The 19,196-nt window shown below is 42.6% G+C and overlaps 1 protein-coding gene across 1 annotated transcript; it reads left to right on the forward strand.

Annotated features, from left to right (window-relative positions):
• The first annotated feature begins 1,170 nt into the window (after window positions 1-1,170).
• LOC139203684 (A disintegrin and metalloproteinase with thrombospondin motifs 12-like) lies at window positions 1,171-18,924 on the forward strand. Its single transcript, XM_070833522.1, has 24 exons — window positions 1,171-1,288; window positions 1,453-1,814; window positions 6,986-7,160; window positions 7,302-7,510; window positions 7,613-7,696; window positions 8,016-8,140; window positions 8,283-8,432; window positions 9,289-9,432; window positions 10,302-10,446; window positions 10,547-10,639; window positions 10,802-10,947; window positions 11,093-11,262; window positions 11,739-11,872; window positions 12,079-12,199; window positions 13,118-13,362; window positions 13,724-13,865; window positions 13,992-14,118; window positions 14,661-14,871; window positions 15,015-16,217; window positions 16,829-16,981; window positions 17,123-17,299; window positions 17,804-17,950; window positions 18,082-18,235; window positions 18,337-18,924. Exons 1-24 carry the CDS (start codon window positions 1,171-1,173, stop codon window positions 18,450-18,452), a joined length of 4,851 nt encoding a protein of 1,616 aa, XP_070689623.1. The 3' UTR covers window positions 18,453-18,924.
• Window positions 18,925-19,196: the final 272 nt, after the last annotated feature.

Raw genomic sequence — 19,196 nt, forward strand, 5'->3', positions numbered from 1 at the left:
TGAAGCTCAATGGAGGCTGGAGGTACAGCCACTATACACCATTCTTGGTGTCCAAGTTCCTTGAATGCATTACAATCCTGCAACACTGGAGTCTAATTCCTGCTTTATATAAACTGATCTCTGTTGCCAACAAGGCAGAATGAGAACATGTCCAAGGCTACAGCAGCATATATGGAATGAACAAACATTTGTCCTTTTATCTCAAATAAAGAGGTAAAGAATGCATGTGTTTGCACAGGATGTGTCCATTGTTTCACGTTTAGACCTTTTTGTCCTCATGGAATTAAGAGATCTGCAAAAATGTCACAAAAAACACAAACATCTTCATTTTCCCCCCCAAACAGTAGAGCATGCAAAAGACACACACACAAAAAAAAACCCCAAACAAAATTATTGTACATATTTTAGAGTAGCTTTGCTCACTTTCATTAGTCTGCGCCTTCCCATATGCATCTATATTAGAACATGGAGCATGGAAAGGCATAGATAGGATTTCATTATTGTGGATTTTTATAATGTACAAAACAGCAATAATTCCATTTGTAGCTGCAGATTTTTGAGTGACAGGTGTTTGGTTTTATCACGACCATGTCGCTGCCCTAAAATGTGAAATTTTAACCATAAATAAATACCGAGTCAGTTTATGCACGTGTGCACGTTTCATGTGGTATTAGAGAAGGCCTATTTGAAAACTGTACAAACTTTAATACCACAGCCCATTATGTATGTTGTCATGTTGTTGGTGTCAAAAAAGTGTCAGCTGTGAATCAGTTTAGATGATGTAGTCAGTGGAGTTGTTCCTCCTCCATCCATCCATCAAGTTTTAAAGTTACTTGAAGTTACTTCTACTGATGACAAGTCTCGGCTAATTCATTCATTCAGATCAACGAAGCCGCTCTGCTCCCCCTCACTCCTGCTAAGGAAAGTAGACACTGGCCCAAAGAACACTCCTCCCCTCCTTCCTCCGCAGAGCCAGAGCTCTCTCCCTCTTTAAACCATGATCTGGCTCCCAGTCTTGCTCGATGCGTGTGTCCCTTCGTGAGGGCAGATTTCTTGGGCTTGTCCATGACATGACACAGTGCAGTGCAGGATCGAAGTGGTCGCTTCTCGCCACTGGATCTCCAATGCCCAGGACTCTTTTGCAGTGTTTTGATTTTGGTTACATGAAATATGCGATGTTCGCAGGAGCGCCCGGTTCTTTTTCTGCTACACTTTGTTTTCAGTTTGGCTGCCGGCCACGAAGAGCTCTCCGACTCTGGCAGACTCCTCTACCTCTTTGCAGAGCAAGGTCAGTGTGGTGCACTTAATCAGAAGCTGCATTTCTGTGCATGTCTGAACTTAATGCATGGTTGGAAACGTTTGCATGGGTGAGTGCAATGTGCACTAATGTTAAAAATCTGCTGTAAAGGTCCAGTTCTATTGTGTTGTGTTTTATTCATCACTATTCTGCAGGTCACCTGTCCCAGTCAGGGTTAGATCTGTCTGTCATCTACCCAGTGAAAACCACAGCTGATGGAGAGCTCATCTCCCACTCTCTGTCTCACCACTTCAAGGGTGGGAGAGTCAGGCGTGACCTGCAACCCGGTTTGGAGGAACAGGTTTACTACAAGGTCAACTACAAGGGTCAAACTTTAATGTTTAATTTGACGGCAAACAATCACCTGGTTTCAAGTGAGTACATCCTGGAGAAGAGGAATGGCAGTGAACACAGGACTGAGCACCGTCCCTCTGGGGGGAATTTCTGCCACCTCCTTGGCACCGTAAAATCCTATGATGTGCAAGGAACTGCTGCCATCAGCACCTGCAAAGGACTGGTAAGGAGTTACAAACCTCTGTCTCATTCACCAAATTGAATCATCCTCTCCAAATGGAGCCTTTATCCAGCAGCTTCCTCCCTAAATCTGCACCGAAGGTCATATCTCTTTGAAAAATCTAGTTGCTTTTGGCAGGAGGATTTTTTTTAATACACAGGAGGAGTGGGGGCATCACTATGGGGAAGCTGGTATGTGGTGCAGGCAGTCATAAGCTGTTGAGCAAACCCTTCCATCTGACAGTGCCCTGTGTGTTAGTTTGCCCTTCAAAGACTTCCTGACACTATTTGCAGAGCGGCTGTGCTGCAGACCCGCTGACGGCTGCTGCTTCTCGGCCAGCCATGAGACTCTTTCTGTCCTCTTTGTCTTTCAGATGTTTTGCTCTTTACTTTCACCCTCGTTCATTCATTCATTCACATGGCTGTCTGTTCCTGCAGAAACTCTTTGCAACCCCCACCCTTGGCCCGGCAGTGTTACTTTGTTCTACGCTGAGAGAGAGCTTCAGTAATAGACTTTGGCACTTTTTTATAGACTGGAACAATAAGATTTGACGGATCGAGAGACAGGAAATATGGCCATACTTTTTGATCAAAGAATGGGTATTTTTTTTACTTATGGCTGTGAGTAGTAGTTCGACTACAAAGGAGAGGAGACAGTTGGACAGACCCTCAACAGCAGCTCAACATATGAAGAATTTCAATTATGAAAAGAGATATGAACCATATGAAAAAATCTGGGGGAAATTCATTGCTTAGAATTTGCGTCTTTGAGACGTTTATTCACTAAAAAATTAGTTGCTCTTGAAATAATAACTGAGTCATTTGATTTACACTAATATTTTGAAACAACCAAATAGGAAGAGGATGTGGCTCTGAAATGATGAGATGTGTCAGTTTTAGTCAAGAAGAATGTTTCGGTTTTCATGTTTGATTGTGTCACAGCAGGAATGCCTCTCCTCCTGCAGGGTCTTGCCTCCTGCCTCTCTGTTATGTTTGTGTGGGTTGCACTACCTCTTCCTGCCGAATCTCATAAATGCAGTCCATTTGATAAGTGTGTTATGTCACTCTAAACTCCAATTATCTACAACTTACCACATTAAGAGGGGTTTTTTTCCCCTGCAATCCCCAATGCTCCTTTTTATTCCCTCTCTCATGCTCAGTGGGGAAACCACTGTGATCTATTACACTGATTTTCTGTTCTGCAGAAGGTTTATAGCAGCTAAAACCACAGAGAGAGCCCTAAACAGCAAGACTCAGCCAGACAGATGTGGGAGGGGAAACCCCTGCCAGCTGCTATGGAGGTCATTCACCCTGAGGAGACAAATAGAGATGGACTAATTCAACATATAAATTCACAATCATCATTTGTTTATGTTGCACAAGACTGAAGTTACTAAATGCCATAAACGAACAGGAAGCAAAATATTTTTCTACAGAAGTTACAGTACGAGAGCAGTTTTCAGAATTAGATCATCACTGAATGCTTGTTATTATTCTTTCAGATATTTTTATTAAGATATTGAATTTATTATTATCGAAGACAAAGCATTTTGGCATTTTGCTTGAAAAGTGATTGAAACAATTGCTCAGTTATTAAAAAAGCAGACTGGAATTATATATAATATAATATATTACTAATAGATTAATTGACTAATCATTTCAACTCTTACCCAAGTTATTCTTCCTCTTCAAAACATGGAGATTGAATTAAAGATTAATTCCATAAGAGCTAATTTCCCACCTTTTGTCTTGATTATGTGTTTCCCAGCAGTCTCACAGTTAATTTGCTCTTACTTTTGTTGGTGAAGCAAATCGTCCAGCGATATGTTCGCGAAACTTGTTGAGAAAGGGCTGCATACTTGACTCGAGCCGTAGTCGTAGGCTGGTGAAATGGTTTCATTGTCTACAACCTGGTGTGTCATCTGGCTGCGGTTGGAGGGCTGACCAAAATAAAGGAAGCCTGGCAGGCAAACAGGCATAAAAAGCCTCAACACAGTCCCCACCTCCACAGTATCACCTCTGCATTGTGTCATTTTAACTCCTGCCTCTGGTTGAGAAAATCCAGTTACATTTTCTCAAACAAATAGGGCTGTGCTGCAGTGATGCAGATTTTACCTTTACAAAGTGCAGGGAACTCTTCACCTTCACTATTCACTGTACATGTACACATACTCTCATGTTTCCGTGGGAAAACCTTCAATTCAAGCAAAGCCTAAACTTGCTCAGTAGAGTCTTTGGTAATCCCTGAGGCACAGCGTGGAGCAAGAATATGCAAGTTCAGACCTATTATATCAGTATTTTCCTCACTTAAATGCATGTTTCCTTGCACTATGCAGATGAAAAATGATAATGTCTTTGACCTCTGAGGAAGAAATTAGCTCACAGGCAGAATTATCTTTTGAAGTTGAAAAAAAAAGCTGAAGGCAAGAAAGTGGAATGAAACTTGTAATTATCGAGAAACAATTGTCTGAGAATAAATGCAAGTTAGTTTGGTCGAAATCTGTTGTGGTTAATCATATTGCAGTAACGAGCACCATCCGCCCCCACCTCCCCTTGTGTTCCACTAATCACTGCTGAGGCCACAGGCTGTGTAACTGCACAGACTTTATTTCAGACCCAGCTGGCCAGCACTACAAAACCCACAGAAGCAGGAAACAGAAGGAAAGCAGTTCCACATGGCCGATGTATTTAGAACACAGACCTGTGTTATGGTAACCTCCCCTGGCTCTGGCACCTCACGCCCAAACATGCTTCCTCTAGGTCAGAGGAGGGGGATTAATGGAGAAGGAGGAGGAGAGGGGCAGGAGGTGGCAGAGGGAGAAGTGGTGGCAAAAGTGCAAGGTGAACTTCAGTCCCAGGCTGCTTGAGCAGGGGGACCATTCAGGATTTAGAGCAAAAACTGCTCCAGAATAATCCTCTATTTTGGTTCAAATGGAAAACAAAGTCCTAGTTGGTGTCCATTCAAATTGCCTTTGTTTGTCGAGGATACACATCACACAGGATCTGTACGTGGTAATTTAAGGATCACAAGTAACACCATAACCACACTGTACAAACAAAGCCTTGCAAGCTGTGCGGCACGGTAGGACTGCATTTGGTATGCAGATAATACAGATCATGCAGAGCAATGGTCTGAATGTTTGGATGGGCCTCTCTGTAGCATTCCTTCCTGGTTGATCTCAACCACCTGCTTTTTTTCTTCTGGGACTCAGAAAAAGATATAGGAGACAATGGGGAGGCATGATGGTAGAGAAAAGCAAAGAATCTGCCTAAAGCTTCACCCTTATATGTCTCGTGCATTTTTATGTTTTGTCTTGCAAATGCAAAACAAATCTTTATCTGGTAAAATGCTAATCCTGTCAAATAGAATGACACACATTAATAGTGAAATCAGCTGAATGCTCTCTGCACAGGGCCTCTGGGAAGCTTTCCCAACTGACCACAGACATATCAGCCAGCATGCTTTGTGGATGAGTCCACCACAGCTCTGGAACCCCTGGCTGAGGGCCACACTCTGAGTCACTGGAAAACCCTTTCTCAAAACTTTATTTAATCTGAGAAAAAAACAAACCTGAGACATGCACAGAGGACTATTGTTTATCATTTGTTACATTACTGTTGTTCTTCTGGTGGTTTTACATGTAGAAACAAGCCTGGGTTTTATCTTACAAAGTTTCTGTTCCAGTTTGTGGGCTCCCCATCTTATTTTACAAGCTTAACTGTAGCAGGTGGAGTAATATAGTCTTTCCAAAGGGAGTGCTCCTCTGGATTTGTACTTTCTGAACTCCCTGAATGGAGATACAGAATACCCGATCTGAGCTCTGCAAACTGCTGAGTGAATGTGGTTGAAACACATGTCCCAAGAAACACATGTAAAACTTGTAAGGGTGACCCAGAAAGCTGAACAGTGTGTAGCTGCAGCAAGCAGCAGGGAACCACAACTGGCCAAACTGTAAGCACTGCGTGGCCTAATTTTTCACATCTGCCTTTGGCTCCCCAAACACTGAGTAGATCCAAGAATCAGAAGCAACTATCATATTGTAAGAATTCCTCGTGTTGGCCATGTTTGACTCTTTTTTTTAAATCTGATATATTATGTCTTGGATATGTTTCTTTATGTGTATGCACAGTGAATTTTTTTTTTCTAAAAATGATGCTGGAGACAAAGACAAACAAATGAAAAAGTCTTTCACTCAGTTGTACTCATTCCAAGAATTATATCTCCTTCTCTCATTCTGCCTTTGGAAATTGGTTTAAGGGAGAGGGAGGGGTTCATCCCAGAACAGTCTGGGCTTGTTTGGACTCAGCTTGACACAACCCCCCCCCCCCCCCACCACACACACACACACACACACACAAACACATTCACCTTAATGAATAGAACTTGCTAACAGTGAGCTTGAGGTGGAACATTTGTAATGCATGTGCTTATAAGGAAAAGTCAGACATTTGACAGAAGCATCTCTTGTGTGTTTGCATGCATGTATGTTTTCATGTGGTGTGTGTGTGTGGGGTTTGTTTCTATGTACTTGTCTATGTGTGTGTTCACCAGCAGACCTCACCAGCTAGTAAATAGCCTGCACCAGTAAGAACATGCATGGCATACTTAGGAACAAGTGTCTGTATTGCTGCTACAACAGACGGGGAATGTGCCTCAGGCAAGGAGAAAGGTTCATATTAAGATCTGTGGCTAATGATGGTTTCCACCCCGATGGAAATTACTGAGAAATTACCCTTTCAGCTGGCTTTGCAAGAGAAAGTCCAACCTCTCACCTTTTAAGTGTAGGAATTATTGAAATACTACAATTGTTGGTGATTTGTTGTTGCACTGTGAAGTGTTTTAACACAAAAGCATGCTAGTTTCTAGGCTGTAATGTTTCTGTTTTAGTGGCAGTCTAAGAATGCATGACAATACACATGAGACTTAAAACTGCATTGGGAAAGATTGATTTTGGCATAAAATAATCTTTAAACCTTAATCACCGTTTGGAGCTGTGACTGAGTAGAACGGCATGTCCTGAATAACTTGCACAATGTTGATTTGCCCTATTTCTCAGCTGTGCATCTGTGTCTTTTCACTACACAGGAAGTGATTGATCAAAACATAAACTCACTCTGTCTAGGCTCAGTCATGTCTACTAAATCCATATTCTGTGTAATCTTTATTTTCCTCAGAGGGGCTTCTTCTCCCTGCCAGAGGGACACTATTTTATCGAACCTGTCCACAAATCTCCTGATGGTCCTGCAGGGACTCCAGAGCCCCACGTTGTCTATCCAAGACTTACAGAAAATCACAGAAAAAAACGCAGTCTAGCGTCCAAACACACACCCAGCACCTGTGGAGTTCAAGGTGTGTATCTGAACTTGTGTGTGTTTGTGTAAGACACTGCAGATGTTTGTATATTTGTATACATTTCTCTCTTTTTCTGTGACAAGTAAGGACAAGCCACAAGAGTACAGCAAGTGATGTCTTCCATTATCCACGCTTTAGATGCTCCAAGTGACTCTGTCCAGGTGGAGAGGGAGAGGGAGGAATGGGAGAGGGAGCAGCAGAGGGAGGAAGATCAGGCTCAGTCCCGCTCGCAACGCTCTGTCAGCAGGGAGCGGTGGGTGGAGACCATGGTGGTGGCTGACTCCAAACTCATAGAATACCATGGCAGCGATAACGTGGAGTCCTACATCTTCACCATCATGAATATGGTCTCTTTACAGTCTTTAAATTTGCTCTCACCCCTTCAAAGTGTCTGCACAGATGACGAGTTTGTATATACGTTTAGCAGTGAATCATTTCTATGTTAACAGGTGGCTGGGATATTTCATGATGCCAGTATTGGGAATGCCATCCATGTCATCTTGGTTCGCCTCATTCTACTACAGGGAGAAGAGGTAACACTTTCCTGAAAGAATTTTTCTCACGAAACTCTTATGTGAGTTTACTACTTTTACTATATACGTATATTAAAGTTGGAACAAGGACGTGCATATCTATGAAGCATTCCTCATTGGGGTGGATAGAAGGTGAAGTAAACTGGGTGACTCTTCTCCATTTGGCTGTAGTTCAAACTAAATTCCAAGAATGACAACAAACATTTCTCTTCAGGGTCAAAAAAATCTCAAGCTGTTCTCAAATGACAGAAAGAAAGAAAAATCCAAGTGATGCCAAAAATGTGCAGAATGATATTTTTGATTCTCTTGTTGGTTGCAGAAAGGCTTGAAGATTGTTCACCATGCAGACACCACTCTGGCCAGTTTCTGTGCTTGGCAGAAGAACCTCAATCCCCAGAGTGACACGCACCCAGCTCATCATGACGTGGCTGTGTTAGTCACCAGGCAAGTGACACTCACATATGCATTTGAAGGTCAGCAGTTTCAATAGATTATTCAAATGAAGTTGATAAATTATATGCTCTGATGCCTCTTATGATGGAAATATGGTATGGACACGCGTAATTAGTCTGTGTTTCCCCCTCAGGAAAGACATCTGTGCTGGGATGAACCAGCCCTGTGAGACCCTGGGTCTGTCTCATCTGTCTGGCATGTGTCAACCGCACCGCAGCTGCAACATCAATGAGGATTCAGGACTGCCTGTCGCCTTCACCGTTGCTCATGAAATGGGCCACAGGTCTGTGTGTTTTCTGTGTGAATAATGGAATATCATAACAATGGCCAATGTGACAAAGAAAGCATGATCGGTTACTATAGAGAAATATACAGTTGCGTCATTAAATCTCCTAGCATTCGCGTATCATTGGCTTTTATGGAAATAATGGCTAGTATCAAGTAACCAGACATGAAAGACTGATACCTGAGAAGATTGATCTAGTGTGGGCGCAGATCATGTAGTAACAGTGAAAGTGACAGAGAAGTTAGATTTGTTTTCAGCTTTGGATTACTGTGACACAAAAAAAACAATATTTCCCTCATTTTTCTACTCCAGAGCGTTGTAGAGCTGTAGCAGACACCAGTTTACAAATATAAAGTTGTGCTGATAAAATGAGAGTTGGTACTGTTAGTTAACATCTGTATGTATATGTTGGATGCAGAGAAAAGTGATCCTTTTCATTTTAAGAAGAAGATGGCAAGAAAAAGGGCGAGGAGGCACATGGCTTAGATAGAGTAATGAATGAAGAAAAGCAGACAAATGAAAAACATACTTTTCCCGATGGAACGTTCTTTCTAAGCTTAATTTAATGTAAACACCGTGGCTGAGACTAAACTCCACTCTGTGACTAATATAATGTATAAATTATGTAGAAATCTTCACAGTATCCTGTTTGGACAAGAAATGAATGTACTTTACTGCTTCTTACTAACAGGAATTGATATAACTAAGACACACATAAACTACAGTCATCAGTTGATTTAGTTGATTCAGCTTTTTGCAGATCAGAGAGCGGGAAGGCTATCTTTTCTTGTAAAACATTTCTTTGTGTAATGATAATATCATCATTGGCTATGTTGGTTGTGTTTGAACACAGTTTTGGAATCCATCATGATGGCCAAGGGAACGACTGTGAGCTGGAAGGGAGGCACCCGTTCATCATGTCCAGACAGCTGATGTATGACAGCTCGCCTCTCACTTGGTCTCCCTGCTCCAAAGAATACATCACACGCTTCCTTGAGTAAGGCTGAATCCTTGCTTTTATTATGAAGCCAGTAATCATTAAATAACAACATGATTCATGTAGCTCTTATGTTATTTTTCTTTATGGGAAACATGCGGGTCGACTGCAAAATTGCTAAGGTTGTGAAATCATGGTGAAAATGGGATTAATTCCCTACTATAATGACACTTCCTGAATGCAAACAAAGCGGATATGCTGGTGCAGACTTGATCGAGGCAGTGAAAATGATCCAAAAATGCAGTGGGTGGGGTGTGGTTGGAACAAAACTAAGTCAGAAGACATTGTTGTGTAGCAAACCATGACAGACTAAGTTTTGTTTTTTTAAAAAAGAACATAAGTGTGAATATGCTGAACATGCACAATTCATTTGAAGCTCGGAAATCTAACTAATGACAGAAAAGCAAGAGAAGCCTAAAGATACAGTATCATTATTTTCTATTGAAAACTGCTTCAATGATGAATTCAACAATTCCTTTCTGACTGTTTAAATTTCACCTCAAGCTTCTGCAAAGTCAGAGTTCATGTTTGTTAAACTCTGAACTGTGAATCAGCATATTTTGCTATTAGAGTAGTTGCCTTTAAGCAAGTCATTCTATTCAGAATTTGGTGTTTTTCCATCACCTCATTCAATTTAATACTAGGTGAGGACACTGCAAAGTGCTGAATGGACATGTTCACTGACATGGCACAAGTTTTAGGATTTTAGAATTTTGTAAAATGTTCAAAACACATTAGTAGCCTCAAGCAAGGATTTTTACTCCTCCCTGCTGAGCTCTTTTTGTTTCTCAGCCAGGTCTCTCTCTCAACCACCACACCTTCTCTTTTAAAAGGTCACACATTCATTATCACATATTTGTGCGTCCTAGTCGTGGCTGGGGTTTCTGCCTGGATGACCGTCCATCCAAGAGGGACCTAACCACCCCACTGGCTCGCCTCGGTGTCCGCTACACCACACACCACCAGTGCCAACTCCAGTATGGCCCAAACGCTACATTCTGCCATGAGGTTGATGTGAGTACTATGCACCCAAGCACCAAGTGAAGAGTGAATGTCAGAAATCTTTTACAAATAGTCCTTTTCTCATTGGTTTTGGATTACGTCTTTCTTTCAGAACGTTTGCCAGATTCTTTGGTGTTCAGTGAACGGCTCCTGTCGCTCCAAACTGGACTCACCTATAGATGGCACTCGCTGTGGACCAGAGAAGGTGAATGTTGCCAGTTGCTTTGTCTTCTCAGGGTTTGGATTTCATTAGCCTGGGGATGGAGATAGTTAGCTCTACCAAGAAGAGGGTGGTACTGGCTGCAGTATTAAATGTGTCACATTAATAGTGCCCTCTGAGTGATCTTACCAGCTTTTTCTCCATCAGTGGTGCATCTCAGGAGAGTGCGTGATTGTAGGTAAACTTCCAGAGACGGTGAATGGCGGCTGGGGACAGTGGAGCACCTGGTCTCACTGCTCCAGGACCTGTGGAACTGGAGTCCAGTCAGCAGAGAGGGAATGTAACAGCCCAAAGTAAGAGCTAACTCTAGATCTGCCTCGCAACTCTTTTTGTAGTTAAACCTTTCCTGCAGTTCTTTAGCATGTCTTCCACAACAGGGGACATCCTGAAACGTTACTGTTGACGTGTTTCATTCACGGTTGCTACTGTTTTCCACAGACCAGAGTTTGGGGGCAAGTACTGCACTGGGGAGAGGAAGCGTTATCGGACCTGTAACACAAAGCCCTGCGAGAGGAATAAACCAACCTTTCGAGAGATGCTATGCAGTGAGTTCGACACTGTGCCCTACCACAATGAGCTCTACAAGTGGATTCCTGTGGCTAACCCATGTAAGTGGTCAAAACCTCAAATATACAATTAAATACTGCAGACACATGTGCTAGTAGCCGTTTTCTGCACTTGCCCTTTTTTTTAAAATCACAGATCTGTAACTGTGATTATATATATCAGCCAAAAGGGGGCAGCATTTATACTAGAAAGCCCTCAGTGCTGTAGCTGCACCATCTACTGCTTCCAACCAGAGACAGTACAGCTCAGTGAATGTTTTTATGTTATGTGTTATTTCTGACATTGAAATCACTGTTTATGCATTATAGATCTTACTTTATTGGGCTCATAAGTTGTTTTATAGAAAAAAGAGCTCCAAAAATATCTGGTCATTAATAAAAAGTATTTTATATATGTATATTCATCATCCATCTCTGGTACTTTGGTTTAACATCAGATGACTGGACCCACACTCAGCATTTCATTGGAATAAAACTAAATTAAACTCCTATTTCCCCCACCTCTCGACTGTCTTAAGTACTTTCCTGTGAGCTGCACTGTCGACCAGTCAATGAGTATTTTTCGGAGAGGATGCTTGACGCTGTGACAGACGGAACACCATGCTTCATGAATAACAACTCCAGGAACATCTGCGTCAACGGAGTGTGCAAGGTAGTGTGGCTGGGTAAGAGACTAAAAGAGCTTGGGGGGGTGATAGTGGAGCAGGATATGAGACAAGCTGCAGTGTAACTATGGTGTAATAGTGGAACTAGTTTTTCTGTACAAACTTAGCATTTTATGTGACTCTGTAATGTGTCTGTGTTTGTATTGTAATGTTTTGGCACACGCGCGCGTGTGTGTGTGTGTTTTGTCTGTAGGAGGTAGGGTGTGACTATGGCATTGACTCAAATGCAGTGGAGGATCGTTGTGGAGTCTGTTTGGGTGATGGCACAAGCTGTGAGACGGTCTATAAGTCGTTTGATGAAGGAGAAGGCTTTGGTGAGTTCAGCACATGTATATTTGAGCAGCTGGAAACAAATTGAATTATGTAGACATTGGAATTCATACAATTGTAAAATTGTAGTAATGCAAAACAGATAGCCTATTAATGAGGAAAAGCTTTAATGTACCCACCAGAAAAGTGTGAAAAAGCACAGAATTCAGATTTATGTCTACAGGCGGAGAGTCATTTCAGGACAGTTCATTAGCATTACGCCATTGTGTTGTTTCTTTGTTGTCATGGCAGCCTCCTTGTCCACACTGTGCAGCTGTTTGTCCTGCTGTACTTGGCTGGTGTGATATGTGTGTGTGTTTGTGCGTCTGCAGGCCCATGTTTGCATTAGTCTGAGGAGAAATGTGTCTCTGGCTGATTTTACTGACCTTGGAAAACTATAACTCACATGCAGAGTCAACACACGGCAAAGGCAGATTAATAGAGATAGAGGCTCTAAAACAATAAAACATCCCTCCTTCTTTCCCTCTTTCTTTCTCTCTATCTGTGTGTGTTTGCCCCGCACAGCATCCTTTCCAGATAACCAGCCCAGATGTGTAAGACTTCAAAAGGCTTAGACCAAGGGCAAACCTCCCCCTCCTTTGCACATACACAGAAACACACACACCTTCCCACAAACATCATTAAACTCCAGAGACCTACTCATAGCTGCTTTCGTCTTCCCCCATCCAGTCCCCCCATCCAAACACAATAAAAAACAGAGACAGGGCAGTGCCCCCCACACTGAATACGCACACGTACACTCACTCACTCACACACATGCCAACCACCCCCACAGACTGAGCCCACCCTCTATTAAAGATCAGAGAGAAACTGTCTGGTAGTCTGGATGTGAGTGTGGCAGCAGCCATGGTGGGCCATCCATTACCTCGCTGTGACTCTGACTCCCCTCCCGGCTCTCCCAGGGTATGTGGACGTGGGTGTGATACCTGAGGGGGCGCGCGACATCCTGGTAAAGGAAGTGGGGGAGGCAGGTAACTTCCTGGCTCTGAGGAGTGAGGCATCAGATGAATACTTCCTCAACGGTAACTACATCATCCAGTGGAACGGGGAGTATAAGGCCGGCGGTACGACTTTCTACTATGAACGCAGCGGGAACTTGGAGAACCTCACCGCTCCTGGACCCACCAAACAGCCAGTCATGCTCCAGGTAGACCTTCATACCACATGGTTTTGATGTCTTAATCAGAGTGATTTGTGTTCATTTTCACAGTTTTTAAGTGTTTTAGTATTCTGAGATGTAGGGTTAGGGTAAGAAATTAGCAATTTATATTTTTTTCCTGTTCAGCCAATCAGGGATAGAGAAAACAGACGTACTATAATATAACCTTAACCAACCAATCAGAGCAAACAAACTCCAAATCAGCCTATACATACCTGGATGAAGGATCATATACTTGAATGAAACTGGTGAGAATGTGATGAATGTGTTTTTTCATAATGTAAAATATTTAATGTTGACAGATAATCTTGAAATGATACTTTTCTCAATAATTCATGTGGTTGTCCAGTTGCTGTTCCAGGAGAAGAACCTAGGTCTAAACTACGAGTACACCATCAAGAAGACCAAAGTGACAGGAAACGAGGTCATCGAACCCATTTACACGTGGAGACACGGGGCATGGACAGGCTGCAGCACCACCTGTGGATTAGGTTGGTGCTGCCTTTGACAAGAAGCGTACTTTTTCTGTGAGCTTGTGATAGTTGGAGGATTTCAGTGACATTTTAGTTATGATGTGGCCATCTGCTTTCTGCTTTCCAATTTCCTGCCTGTTTTAGGGGAGCAGCACCAGCCTGCACGGTGTTTTGAGGTGGACGTGGGTGTAGTGGATGAGTCTCTGTGTGACCCAGAGACCCGCCCTGAAGACAGACACCGAAAATGCAAGACTATGGATTGTCCTGCAAGGTCCTTACTCTAATATGACCTCCAAACATATTGTGTTGTGGTTTTAGTTCTATAAATATTTCTTGATGATTATTGCAGTTATAATACTGGAGAATATCCAGGCTAAGATCTAAATATAGACATCTACAGGTTATTATGGCTGGTTTGAGAGTAAAAAGCAGTTTTTTTTTTTATTCATTTCACTGCATAATCTAGATCTTTTTAGTCAGTCTAAAGAGTAACACTGCATTCTCTCCTCTTGCCTCTGGGTTTCGTTGTAGTGACATTTTCATTCTTAGGGCTGTTAATGGAACCTCAATACTTTTTTGGTAACGTGCTTATGGAGCATATTAAACTGTCATGTGCTGATTTCAATCAAATCAAATCAAATCGGCACCGACACTCAGGTAACACATTGGCAACTGTATCAAATGTTTTCAAATGATGTCAACCCCTGTTCAAAGAAGAAACAGATGATGATGTCCCCCTGCACTCTGTTGAATGTCCTCTGTCAGCAGTCTCTCTCTTCACCCTCTCTCCTCTGTCCATCCCCTCTTCCTCAGGTGGTGGGTGGGTGGCTGGCAGCAGTGCACAACCACCTGTGGATCAGAGGGAATACGGAAGCGAACAGTGCTGTGTGTTCGCACTGTGTCAGGGGAGGAAAGGGTGCTCCACCCTATCGAATGTAAGCATCTCCTTAAACCCAAACCTGTAGTGCCGTGCAACAGAGATGTACCCTGTGGACAGGACTGGGCAGTCAGCAGCTGGGAAGAGGTACGTTTTCTTTCTATTACTCATTTCTTATTGGGTTTTCTTGCATCTCTGTAGCTCTTCTCTCTCTAACTTTGGTTCCACTGATCACAGAGCTTTTCTGAATTAATTAATTAATAATCATTGGTGTTCTTCCTCCTTTGCAGTGCCCAGTCACATGTGGAGGAGGTGTTCGCTCACGCACAGTCACATGTGCACTAGCACCCAAGAAGACATGTGACCTCTCAACCAAACCTCGGTCCAGATCACTGTGTGCCCTACAGAGCTGCCCTAACTCAAGTCTTCGTAGACGTCCCGGGCCTCCTCCTAAATACCGCCGCATCTTCCCACCTAAGAGCCACCCTACTAAGCATCCTGCTCCAACAACCTGGGCTCCCACTAGCACCACAGCTGCACCCACAGCTGCTGTCACTGTGAGGAAGAAAACAACCAACAAGGAAACTACAACTGCTTTCATCCCGACCACCACATCCCTTTCAACCCCTAAAACCACAATCCCTGAAATCATAGCCACCGATGATTTTGAGTTCAATGTTAAAGTGAGGAAAAATGAGGATAAGAGAGGGAAAGTTTTCCCATCCAAAGCCAATTCTGCTGAAAAGGACAGAAAAGCAACTGGTGTTGAAAAGGAAAAGGGAGAAGAGAGGGAGGAGGGAGAAGAGGGAAGTACGCCAAATGTGGTGATATATACACCAGGATATGATTATATAGTGGAGGACAGGACAACGGAGGAAGAGGGGATTATTGACCTGGATGTTACCACATCTACATCACTCAAAAAGCCTCTTGAAACAACCACACCAACACCACACATACTCATCACACCCACTTTACAAACAAGTCCACCCACCATGCACACAACCAAAGCACCCACCACAACCACCACCTACTCCACCCCACACACCAGTACTAAAACATGGACAAAGACCACTCGCCACCATCCGTTCTCCAACCCCCACACCACCCCTCGTGTCAATCCATACATCCACTGGACACACAGAGTTCCGCTTACCACTCCCATGTACAAGGACACCCCAGTCCCGTCCAAACCTGGCCTCCACACAACACACTCTTCCTCCACAACTGCAAGAAAACCATTCACCACTGCAGCATCACCCCAGCCCACAGTGAAGGTTATTAAACTAAAGAAACCCTCTGCGACTCCCAAGAAAGACAGCTCTTCCACTCGAGCTAAAAAGCCCTCTTCCTGGTCCAAAGGCAGTCGCCCCAAGAGCCAAAACCAGCGGTCACAAAATCCAGTGAGCAGCTCCACCAGTGACAAAAGCAACCTGTTGGCCAGAGAGCCGGTCAGCAAGGATATATTCTGGGTTGTAGGAAACTGGAGTGAGGTGGGAACAGACAATTTTTTTTTTACCATATTAGCCTCCTCTTATATACCATACTGTTACATTTATATGTTTTAGCACTGTAATGTGTTAATCCTGGTCATTTTTCAAGCTATACCATAACTTTTTATGCATTGTGCTATGAAATTGAAAACTGACCTGCAAAGACTTGAAATTTACATAACCTATCCCAGTGAACCTTTTGTTTCGGTTGTTTTTTAAGTTTTAATTCACTTTCTTGCATGGAAATTAGGCTGGTCAGGGGGAGTGAAAACTCTCTAAAACCAGGTTTTAAGGGTCAATATGGAGTTGTCCAAAAGCATTATGTTAAGACAGAAGACAAAGAATAAGCAAACATGTTGGGAAAAGTATAATATTAATTTGATAATTTCTAAGTAAATAGTTTTTTATCAGGGTAAAACATGCAAAGCCACAGGTACAGTCCTTTAAGGATTTCTGGTTGTTGTTTTTGAGATTCCTAAAACATCTACTTATCGACTACTTGTTGTTGCCATACATGTCACTTTAATCAGTGAGCCACCCAAGTGCATACATAAACCCAATAAACATAAACCCAAGATGAGTTTTAATCAGAAAAAAACCCTCTCCCCTAGTGTTCAACAACATGTGGGATTGGAGCAATATGGAGGACGGTCGCGTGCAGCTCTCAGAATTATGTGGACTGTGCCAACATGAAGAGACCTGAGCCTGCACGCACATGTCATCTGCAGCCCTGTGCCACCTGGCAAAGTGGCAACTGGAGCAAGGTAAGTAACGTTAGATTTCCTCCAGTCACTGAATCCGATAATCACACTTAATGATAATGTTACTTTTCCAGATGATGAAATGGGTTTGTCCCTTGTCATGCATTTCTGAAGCCATTCATTGCACTGTGATATTACCCACAGTGTCCAGATAGCTGTGCAGTGGTGGGAAGGAGGCATCGTGATGTCCAGTGTGTCGATTCTCAGAGTAAACGTCCCCTCAGACCTTTCCACTGTCAAGCTGTGTCCAGCAGACCCCTCAGCACCTTGACTTGCCCCCGTAAGCCCTGTATGACCTGGAGTATATCACCATGGGGACCGGTAGGACCATTATACACTTCAAATCTCTATATATTGCATAGATGTTTATTTTCTGTCTTACCTCATGTGGTATCGTGCATATTTTTAAGCCTTTATTTGCCTGGGTTTATTTTAAGATTTATAAGAAATTTGGGGGAACTGACTCCTTAATGTTGAAAATTATTATCACTGTTACATGTTACCTAAATTGCTGATTTTTTTTAACCTTTTCTTAATTGATCTGCTGTATATGGAGATGATTTGTGTTTTGTTTGCACGAGTTATTCACATGTAATTCATCCCATTTTCTAGTAGCCATATCAACCGAGGACCAGAATTATTGCTGTTCTGTCTCACGATGTAGCTGCTATATCGGTGTGAAAAGAATTCACCTGTGTAAAAGTGCACATTTATGAATACTGTCACATCCATGTCCCATATTATACAGATGCAAATGTACTGGCTCCATTTTGGCTCTTTTGCTCCATTCATAGCAAAAACCTTAAATCCTTTTGTGTTTTTCAGTGCTCTGGTAGCTGTGGCGAAGGCATCAGGGAGCGACTGGTGTACTGCCCCGCACCTCATCGCTGTAGCACCACACTGAGGCCAAACAGCACAGAGCCGTGCAGTCTAAAGCCCTGCACTCATTGGAGGGCTGAGGACTGGGAGGAGGTCAGTTACAAATGATTTCCTCAAGGCATTGAGGACGTTTTTAAATTGTTGTTCGCAATAAATAATTAGGCTGGCAGTTGTAATAGTTACAGATGTGGACTAGTTGTTTGTTTTTGTGTGTGACTTTATAGTGCTCTGTGAGTTGTGGTGGGGGTCAGCAGCAGCGTGAAGTCAAGTGTGTGAGTGAGTGGGATTTGGCTGTAATGCCAAACAGCCTCTGTGAGAAGATTTCCAAACCAGAAACACTCAGGAAGTGCAATATGCAGGAATGCAAGACCAACACAGGTTTGTATGTAGTGTCTATGGCAATACAGTATGTCTTTTGTTTTTGTTTTTCTGTTTTTTTCAAGGCCTTTGACCTCTGAGTCGTGTCACTTCCTACACAGGTCCAGTTTGCAAGAAGAACACCATGTCCTCTCGCTTCTGTGACAAGCTGAAGCTGTTGGGTCGCTGCTCTCTCAGGTCGGTCCAAAGACAGTGTTGTGTCACCTGTGGTTCATAACCAGGATTACACAGACACATCAATTACAATGGACACATCCCAACTACAGTAATACTTACTGTATTCACATGCAATACTGGCATAAAGCCATACCATCCACAGACTGACACGTCCAGACCAAACAACACTACAGAAAGCACATCCTAATGAGCACAAACAAAACTGGGTCGACTAAGATTATGTTATAATTATTTTTTACCTCGTAACTAATGTAACTTTTTCCACTGAAAGATTTAGCTTGGAAAGAAAAGAAAGGGCGAGCCAAAACACTGAAGATGAATAGATATTTCGACTGTCACAAGTGATAGAGCTTAATGGTCATTGAGTTATGTCGAGGTAAGCAGAAATGCTTATCAGAATTAAAATGTCTTCTATTAAAACACTTTGGCAGCAGTTTATGATGCACAAGGACAACATGCAAAACGAATGTAATTTAATGGGTGCAAAGTACATTTCAGTCAAAACATACCGAACAAGAACATAAGAAAGTAAGATTACTAATAATTAATAAAACATCAAGAAGTGCAATTTAGTAACAAAAGCTCAAGCCAGCGCAAGAGCGACTCACATATGATAACACAAGGTAAAGTATTCACCATCTTTATTCAGTAAAAAACAATTGTGACCTATAGCACGTATCCTTCTGGGCCAAAGGTACTTTTATAATCATGGTGCTGATGATTTCACAGTGAGCTTAACTGTGAGGTTACCAGTTATATTTTTATTTCAAAGTAAACTGGTAGA

Source organism: Pempheris klunzingeri, chromosome 7 (assembly GCF_042242105.1).
Source record: "Pempheris klunzingeri isolate RE-2024b chromosome 7, fPemKlu1.hap1, whole genome shotgun sequence".
Taxonomy (NCBI): domain Eukaryota; kingdom Metazoa; phylum Chordata; class Actinopteri; order Acropomatiformes; family Pempheridae; genus Pempheris; species Pempheris klunzingeri.

Coding starts and splice junctions, on each gene's coding strand:
- LOC139203684 (XM_070833522.1), top strand. CDS start 1,171: ATGCGATGTTCGCAGGAGCGCCCGGTTCTTTTTCTGCTACACTTTGTT. Junction 7,697..8,015: donor TTCTACTACAGGGAGAAGAG/GTAACACTTTCC, acceptor TGTTGGTTGCAG/AAAGGCTTGAAGATTGTTCA. Junction 13,363..13,723: donor AACAGCCAGTCATGCTCCAG/GTAGACCTTCAT, acceptor GTGGTTGTCCAG/TTGCTGTTCCAGGAGAAGAA.